Consider the following 10,199-nt stretch of genomic DNA (forward strand, 5'->3'; position numbering starts at 1 on the left):
CAGCATGCATCGCACCTTTCGATGTAGAAGAGGTGCGATGGAGCCAGGGCGAGTTTTTCAAACCCCAGAGGCTCAGAAAAACCAAAAAACATGCTCAGAATGAAAAATGGAAAGGATGAAATTAAAGAGCTCAGGTTTAGCTCCTACCTGGTCCAGACGGCGCCGAGAATCGTCCACAGAATCTCCCAGAATCAGCTAGTGAAAATCAAGGGGGAAAGCACCTCCAAAGCTCCAACAAACCAAAGTTCAAATGAAATGGTAAAATGAGAGGTAAAAAGCACTTTTAAATTACTTTTCACGTAATTCAAGTAAAATATTAGTGTTTTAACTCATTTTTCAAACATATATTATCCATTTCTAACTAGTTTAATGAAGCAATTGAGCAGGCAGTACAACCTTTGAAAGAACAAAGTTGTCAATGGTAAAATCAATACAATAAATGACCATTATATCGAGCAGTTTTAACGTGGAATTCAAGCTCGTTAAAAAATAAACATAAGCAATGAGAAAATGTTCCCCCAGAGTTTAAGCTCATTAAAAAATGAGCCATTTTCTAGTAAATAACCATTGTGAATGTATTACCATCAGCCTTTGAAGCCTTGGTCGTGTTCTCATCATCACCTCCACTTTGTTTTGGCCGATCATTCACCTCCATTTTATTGTTTACCCCTTTTGAGGAACAACTGCGAAGAGTGATCCTACTAGCCATCCTTGTGACACTCCCATGATTGGAAAATTCCAAACCTTACCTGGAATCAGCTGCTACCCAAATTTATCACTCGTTCCTCAAAAAGCGAGCCTCCTTTAAGCTCTTTTCAACTGACTCGTAAAATATGAAAAGATTGCCGAGCCATTGGCCTCTCCAGCTCATTAAAGCGACCGGAAGTGCTATCCCTCCTTTATATTTTAATCTTTTTGGACTTGAGGGATTATTACACAAAAAGATCGAGCGCTTGCTTTGTTCGGCTCGTTAAAAGTACCGAAAATTCATCCCTTTTGTATTGTCTTATACTTTTTTGGACTCAAGGGATTATATGACGAAAAAGGATTATTGGAGCTTTCTGTACGTCCCTTTTTTAGACTCTCTAAAATTGAAAAGGACTAAGTTATCCTTGTCGTTAAACTCGTTAAAACCGAATAGCGACAAACTTGTCCATACAGACAAGAACGAGTTTCACTATCGCTAGGCTCATTAAAACATAGCGATGGGTTTGCCCGAAGGGAAAACTATAGAACAAGCATATGTTATCCTCCTCAAGCTTGACAAAAATAAAGAGGTATTGGTAAGCAATGACTGGGGAAAAATTAGGAAGAAAACTTGAAGAGACTTTGTTGGTAGCAAGTCGCTCTTGAACATGACACTTTCACTCCGCATTCGAGTCGGGTTGGGTTGTTCCGTTCACTGGTCACATCACCATGGTTCTGTCACACCATCCATATTTAGGGTTAATGCTGTCGATCCATCATGTCAGTGTCGCCGATATGTTCAAGAGAAGTCGCTCAGAGAATTCACCTATGTCTCACCCACTACAATATATTTACGCTCCATTCTTTCATGACTGCCACCTTGAACCTTATATCACCAGATCATTTTCACCTCCATTAAAATCATTTGCTCCGTTCCGTGTCATTGATGTCGGATTCACTAAGACCCTCCTATGACAGATCGCTTCTTGTCGACATCAGCTCATTATCCAAGAAGTCGATCTAGGAACAACCCTTTCAGTACTTTGAAGCTTGCATGCCTCAATGGCAAGTTTCTCACTTCCGACGACAGGTTTACATCAATGGCCTTCGACCGAAAGATTTTGCGTGGTGTTCGATGCTAAGTCCCTTATTCACACCACGTGAATTGTACTGTAGTACCTTGAGGGTCATCATCATTATCGGTGATTCCTCTCGCGCCTGTTAACAACTCACATCATTGGCTGGTAATCAGGCGATGTCTTTCCATGTTTGACTCCAAAAAATCTCTCACATGGATCAACTTGTACTTTGAGTGAAGATCGAACGAGATTGAAGACCCGGGATCTAGTTTCATTCATTCGGGCTGCGATATATATTCAGGAAAATAAAGACATCAAATGTACATCATTACTGCACAGATAATCATCCAACCTAAGGGATGATGGCTCTACCAGAATCATCAGTCTACACTCAGACGATTGTCTATCTTATGTACATAAAAATGAATTTATAAAGCTGATCTTTGGAATTCCCGCCTCAACTAGATCATGAAAATATTATGAAGATAATGTATTGCATTATATCTTATTACAGGTCGCCTTCCAGCTTGAAAGAACTTCAGATCCTCATGATAAAGCATTTCACCTGACATCAACAGATTAACGACCTCATGCTTTAGGGGGCAACTGTTATAGACATTTTTGGGCACTGCAACCCCAATCATAAATGTCCATAAACCAAGGGCTCTTAAGTCCCTAAAAGTGTTGTTCCAACCTCTAAAAGAACAAGGTCAACTGATTACATCTTCTCCTAGAAGTTCTCCATGAAAAACTGCTCAGAACTGGTCAAAACAGGACCATCTCACCTACTCCATGGTCAAAGTGCACTGCATCCCACCTAAATACACACGGGAGGTGTGATGCATCTTGAAAATCCCTTCTATGGGGTGCGCTGGGTGAGAGTGGACAAATGGCAGGGTCAATCTGCAAGGTGGAGAATCACGGAATCTTTGAGGAACTTCTCCTATGACACTTGCCTCTCTGCATTCGCCCAGGGATGAGTAAGAGATCATCAATCTCCAAGTGGATTCAAGAACTATCAGAGAGAGGACACTAACCAAATCTCAAAAGCTGACTCACCCCACTTGCAAACATCTATATATGGATCCCTCATCCCAGAGATCCAGAGGCTAGAATTTTGTATCTTGGAAGGAAGTGCTACTGGTTTCTTGGTGTAATATCATAGTGTTGGGTGATCTAAGCTTTTCATGAGGTGAAGAAGGGCTCTCTTGCTGGGAGGATGATGCTGGGTCAGAACAATTGGTTGTAATCCTCTTTGTTTTTCTTGATTATTAATAAAGCTATTCAAGTTTTCCTCCACATTCTTGTGTGATTGATGATATATGCATTTGTGTGGTCAATATATATCTGGTCCTATATTGTTTATGATAATAGATCTATGTTCTTGGATAGTATTATGCTGCTTTTATTCTACAGGTGCTCTTTGAAGCTGGGTATACGAGGAAGCGAGTGGCAGAGATCTATCAGAAGGGAGAGGAATCAAGTAAGGAACCAAGCGCAAGACAGAGATTGGTCTCCTTTACTCCCCTCTTATCTATTCCTCATAAAGGAAAATGGAAGTAGTTTTAGTTTGTTTGTTTCTAAGGTAGCTACCAGCCTTAGTGGGACTAGCAGCTCTGCATAGACACTAGTTTTCTCGATAACACTATCACCTTTCATCAATGAAGAATAGGAGTATGTTAGAAAGATACACAGAGTTTGGGAACTTGTGGGTCTCGAAGGAGATCACCATAGTTTGCCTTTGCATTAGTGCTATTGGAAGTTAGGCCAGAGATTGGGTAACCAGGAACACGGTAACAATCAGTCCCAATAGATGGATCAGAAGTATGGAGGGCAACAGACACAGAGTCTCAGTGGCTTGGCACCATAGTGGGTCAGAGCGGTTTCTAAGTCCCCGGGCACCCTCAAAACCTGAAATGATCTTCAAGAAAAGCAAACGATGCCATGCACGGTTCACCTCGTGGCTCTGTGAGGAGAGGGATTACCACCCTTATCGGGGGGTATCTCGTGGGATCATGGAAAGGAAGATCAAGGCTACAGGCCAACGAGCAGGATGGTGGGTCCGGGAGATAGTTAGCGGTAGTCAAAACAGCTTCCGGTATACCACCTTTTTCGGGCACTCTCAAAACCAAAAGTGGTATCTATGAATTGCATGCGATGCCACTTAACTATCAACACGTGGCTTGGGGTGGAGAGTGAATACCACCCTCATCAGGTGGGTATTCCTCGAGCTTCTGCTCCATGCGATATGGCCACTGGCCGTTCGATCATGAGGGAGCAGATCGATGGCTATAGGCTGTCAAGCAAGTTAATGGGTCCCAATTCATGAAATCTCATTGGACCCGAAATCTCTTGGATACAATTTCTATTCCCATCTTTAAGTCCGCCAAATGTTTTGTCTGGGCATCAAATTTTGCACGGGTACTAAGTGTTGACTTAATCTTCCATTTGTTAGATGAATTGCTTCCTCTTAACACCTGTTGAACTTATGTAACATATTTTCAGTCATGAGTTAATAGAAGATCCGACTCTTGCTTTAGCAAAAAAAAAAAGATAAAATTACAATTGATCATAACAAAAATAATAAATGATTCAATAGCACCATAGCATTTAAAATTTTGAATTAAAAGAGAGAGAGAGAAAGAAACTTTAGTTTTAAATGTAACATATATTTTTCTAATATAAATTAAAAATATATATAAAGTTAAATACAAAATTTATTGTTCCACTCCTATATCGAGGAGAGATGTTGTCACATAATCTTACATCTAAAATAATAAATAATAATTTCATTAATGATAAAAAAAAATCTTTCAAAGTAAGTCTTAAATAGAATACTTCAATTTCCATATTAATTACACTGAGAGGCACTCTACAACCAAATGTGAAGGATATGTTGTCACATAATATTACATTTCAAAATAATAGTGATTTTTACATTAACAAATATATATAAATATAAATATATATATATATATAGATAGATAGATATCAAATCTTCAATTTCGGCATTTAAATTTATATAAAAACAACTATGCTCGAGTGAAGTTTAAAAAAAGAGGAACTAGTTTTGGATAAGAAATATATTTGAGCTTTCCAACTAAAATATATATATATAGCTAACATAAAAGCTTCATATTCAATATCCCAAGGGAAAATCTAAATAAACCTATAATTATATGGTAAGAAAAACATTCTAGAAAATTTATGGGAAAGAGCAGATTCGTCCCAACCCACTAGTTGCACGATAGCACCTCCCCAAACTCAAACCGTGATAATAATTATGAATGAATTTTACTTTTTTGTGCCATTGTCATCGTCCTTGGATACGAGTCGCTGAATTTTACTTTTCTAGGTCATTTTCATCGTCCTTGGATATCAGTCGCTCAATTTCAGCAACTCTAAAGCTTAAATCAATGATTAATTTATCATTTGATTCAACTTTCCTGCAGAGATTTGCCAACACCTTCTGGATTGTATCATTCTCCATTTTTTCTGCTACTACACGACCCTTCCCTATCTCATAACCATGGTCATCACAAGCTGCATCACACTGTATGCTTTCACCGCCTATATGCTGCACTGGTTCATTCGCTGGAGCTGGAGCTAGAGCTGGAACTATTTCCAAGGAGGAGAGCATTGTTTCACCACCTATATGTTGCACTTCATTCACTGGAATTGGAACTGTTTCTGAGGAGCAGGAAAGATCCAAGCTCTTGAGTTCTTCACAGGTATCCCTTTCGCAATCTGCAGCATGGATCGTGCAATTCTCTTCCTTCTTCCAAACCTCTTCTATCTGGGGTTGCGTTGTTTCTGATAATTCAGGAGTACCACTGTTTCTGTCAGAGTGAGAATGAGAATCCATTTCAGGGGTATGCTGATGATCTATCTATTGGCCCTGCCCCTCCATAGTCATAGATTTTCCTGTGATTATGGCATCGAGTGTCTCTTCCAGCTGAAGCAATAGATGGTATACAACCTTCCTTGACTCCCGCACAAATGACTTCACACCCTACACAGAATGATGTCATGTAATAATTTAAGGTTTCATACCCCATGAATTATTAAAGGCAGTCAAAATAAATACCTCAATTGCATCGAGTCTGAGCAGTAGAGACAGGATCTGGTGGTCATGTTTTCGGGACTCGTACTCATTTCCACGTATCAACTGAGTTTGTGTTGAAAGACGCCTCCCTATTTCATCAGCTTCTGACTTCACTTGCCCTATAATCCTCAGCTTCTCGAACGACTTTGAATTCCGAACACAAAACCCTCTGAACGTGGACTGTATTTTCATAGCGGCAACACCCTGCTCCATCCTGGGAGACGCCACCTTTGCTGCGTTCATAGACACAGATGGTGATTCGGTGCCTACATCATAAATAGGAATCGAAACCACTCACCCCTTTCTACTTGTAGTTGCTCCTGCGTTCTTCTCCTTTGCTAGATGAGCATTGGTTCTACTTGTAGTTGGCTTGGAAGCAGGAGGAGGAGTAGAGTCCCGTCGATTATTTTTAGTGTGATTTTTTTGAAAATATAAATGGAAGTTGGTCCCCGGTATAAAAGGAAGTTGAACAATGTAGATCATATTCTCAAATAGAACAAATTCTCTGCTACCTTCAAACCTCTTCCTTCTCTTAATACCATTAGAAATTCTGTTAGATCCGTCAAAGACTGTGTAAACCCTAAAGAGGTGAAAGCCGTCTACTCCATCCCATGTTCTTGTGTGATTCCCTACATTGGGTAAACTCGTTACTCCATAAACCAGATAATCTAAGAACATGCAACAAATATTATGCACATCCACTCTCGTTCCTTAGCTTTAGCTGAACATCCACTGAAATCCAATCACCATGTCTCCAACGAGGATCATGCAGTGAAATCCAATCACCAGACAATGAGGATTCTCGGGTCATCGCCAGGGTTGATCACTTCCATCATAGAAAGCTTTGAGAAGCCATTGAAATTGAAAAGCATGCTCTTAATCTTAAAAAGGAGGATGGTTGGAATTAAGTAGAAGTTGGATCCCCTCCCTCTCTTCATAATTTTTTTTTAATTACTATATATATAATAATAACTAATTAATTAATTAATTTTTTACTTTTACTTTTATATTGCAATATATATCTTTTTGACCTCCCCATTAAAATATTATCCAATATTTTAATATAATATTTAAATCTAATCGTTGAATATTTTTTTTAATAATAACCATATGATAAATATATTAAACTTATTTTTAATTATATATTTACAAATATTCAATTCTTATTATATTATTATTAAATTAATCTGACTAATTTGAATTCAATATTATTTTAATTAAAATTATTAATAAAATAAAATAAAACGTAACAAAATAATAATAAATTTATTCAACTAATTGCCATCAATCAAAGTGTCATAAGGGTTTATTGTGCGGTAGGGGTTTATTGTGGTGATGAATCCATATATAGAGTAAAAAAAAATCACCTTACATAACAGCTAGCCTAAAAGTTTGATCACATGCTTTTTATTTATTTACTTTATTCTTTGAAAAACAAACACACATATTCCATATTTCAGGGGGAAGTCTAAATAAACCCATCATCAAGTATTATAGTTGTTAAGGGTCAAATCACCTTCCTCCTTTTTCAACCAAAATATGAATCTATCCACTTACTCAAAAGGTGTTGTATATCTTGGTAACATATGAAATTCATAAACAAAAACAAATGCTTAAAACCACCACAATTGTCCATTATCCTTGCAGTGCTTCTCAAATGTCTTGGATTAATAGCCAAATTAAAAATATTATGACACAAAGAAAAACACAAATAATTATTTCTACTTATTTAAGCAAAGGACAATACAAGCTTCCTTCATTCCCTTTCTTTTTAGGAAGGGAGCCCTTCTCATTTTGTTATGATAAAATAAACATGCCTTTTTCCATTCCCGTGATCACTATAAGAAGTAAATTCTCAAATTTGATAATGTTGTCTTCTCAATTTATTATTAGGGTTGGGTATCCCAAGATCTTTATATTGCTTATCTACCACTACATTTAACAAAATAACTCTCATTTGTTGTGTTTGAGCATTGAATAAAATCTATTTTACAAATGTTGTGTTTGAGAATTGGATAAAAGCTATTTTACAATTGTTGTGTTTGAGCATTGAATAAAAGCTATTTTGCAAAAGATGGAAAGATTCTTGATAAAAAGTAGGATTCATAACTAGATCCACATTGACCTAGTGTGTGTTGGCTCTTGTCTTCAAAACACCTCTATGAGCCACAATGGTTAGTTTTGGAGATTTTAATATTTTGTAGAGGTTTGCATTTTTGCACTTCTATAATTTGCATGATAAGTTCCCAATAATGGAATGAAATGTTCCATTGAAAATGATGCACAATCTCATATTGGCTCTATTCACACTGATAATGGAAAAGAATACAATTCAAATGAATTTGAAAACTATATTCGCCATCATGGGATCAAACATCTAACAACTATGCCTTATAATCCCCAAAAGAACACAGTAGCTAAAAGAATAAAGGGAAAATCTTAAATATGGTACATTACATGATGTTTTTCAAGAATGTAAAATTGATGTTTTGGGCTGATGCAGTTCTATGTGTTATATATGTAAATAATAGGTGTCCATCTAATGCTATTAGAAAAAAGAATCCTTATGAAATGTGGTATGGACACATTCCTTCGGTAAAGCATCTCAGGGTCTTTGGTTCTACCTATTATGCCTTGATATCAAAGGAACGAGGAAACAAACTTGGTGCAAGCAGTCTTAAGTGTATTTTCTTCGCCTATTCAAATACCTCCAAAGAATACTCTTCAGAACTGAACAATTAAAGATACCTTTTAGTATGTTGTCTGACATATTTATAATAATTTTGTACTTAGAGTTACATAAGCTTAAAATAGGCTTGAGATTACCTAAAGAATTTAGGATCACTTTTTTTAGGGATTAGATTGTTTTTCATCATATCATTAAAGCTTCAACAACGCTTAGTAGATATTTTTCTAGGTAGTTATAGAGCCCTGAGTTGAATTGATTGGCCCATTCATCTTAACATTCACTCTTATTTCTTTCATCCACTCAGTCTTGGATAGACTAGACTGTGGGGTGATCTGTTAAGGCACTCCCTGATGTGAAGTCACTGGTTCAATTTCGAGCCCAGAACAAGGTGTTATATTTAACATGATGAAGATGTAGTCGTGCCAAGCTTACAAAAAAAACATTCACACTTCTTTCTAAAAACCGTCCAACACTGATTTTAATTTCTCCTGAGTTGCCTCATCTTCTGGGTCCTCATCATTTTTAGCATTAGTTAATCATGGAAAGAGATGGACAAGATTTAGAGTCTCCAATAAGCTTGTTCTAAGATTTTATTGAAATCGGGACTTGAAATTATTTATGCTTTTTGGAATTTACTAACCTTTGAGCCTTCACTTTTCCTCACAACATTTAATATTTCTTTGACATTCTTCGAGTGCTTAGCATAGTGTTGGAAAAGAATTCCAATTTTTTATTGATCTCCATTAGCACAACAATAGCCACACACTTCAACCTCCTCCCTAATTCCTCTTATTCCAAAAATCATACTTTTCTTGTCCTTCTTATTTTCAAATTTATCTTTACCTCTTATGTGGGAACTTACGTTTTATTATTATCACATTGAGATTTTAATTTATTCCTCTCACAATTCCAATTCCATTTTTTCACTTTGAGACTTTTCCTTAGCTCATTATGACACCATATTTTGACTTGTATCAATATTTTTTGCATAATGGAACAATAACATAGTCTAGATATGTTCCAAAATTAGTCTCTTTCAAATCCTCCATTTTTATACTTATCTATTTTGAACAACGCATTTGGTAGGCTCACCTTCACTCAATTTCTCCCAAGTTATAAAATCCACAAATTGATAATATGAAATAATTTTGAATTGGTCCTCCGACTTTCTTACCATGTCAAATATTTTACTAGAAACTCCATCATATCATTTAGGTTTTGAACTTGCATCTTAGATGCATCACTCGAACACCCATACAAATAATGACAACTACTTTATATTGAACCTTTACCAAAACACTATACATGTAGTACAAATTGTATATTGTTGCAATGCAAGCATGGAGAAGGGCCATGAGGGCCAAATTGAAGTGGAAGGAAGCACTCCGAAAGGTTTTGGTGATTATCCTTTCGTGGGTGGATTGGCTTAAGGTCGGATGGTAAAGTCAACATACATTGCAATGTGGAAGGTATTGTCTTTGTTGAAGTAGAAGGAGATATTCGGTTGGAAGAGATTGAAAAATATTATTATAACATTCTTGATGCCAATAATATCATTGGCACACTTCTCCTTCTTGCTCAGGTTTCCATGAAAGCTTTATTCTATTAAAACTGGTCAACATAATTCATGAAAGAGATT

General features: G+C 36.7%; 1 protein-coding gene across 1 annotated transcript; it reads right to left on the reverse strand.

Annotated features, from left to right (window-relative positions):
- Positions 1-5,655: 5,655 nt before the first annotated feature.
- On the reverse strand, positions 5,656-6,114 carry LOC149200867 (BAG family molecular chaperone regulator 6, mitochondrial-like). The gene is made up of 2 exons (XM_089401107.1): positions 5,854-6,114; positions 5,656-5,778 (listed from the first exon to the last, which is right to left on the reverse strand). The coding sequence occupies exons 1-2, from the start codon at positions 6,112-6,114 to the stop codon at positions 5,656-5,658; spliced, it is 384 nt and encodes a 127-aa protein (XP_089257233.1).
- Between the last annotated feature and the right edge of the window lie 4,085 nt (positions 6,115-10,199).

Source organism: Pinus tabuliformis, chromosome 2_1 (genome assembly GCF_031772625.1).
Source record: "Pinus tabuliformis cultivar Carrire ecotype Pingquan chromosome 2_1, CPIR1, whole genome shotgun sequence".
In the NCBI taxonomy this organism is placed as follows: Eukaryota; Viridiplantae; Streptophyta; class Pinopsida; order Pinales; family Pinaceae; genus Pinus; species Pinus tabuliformis.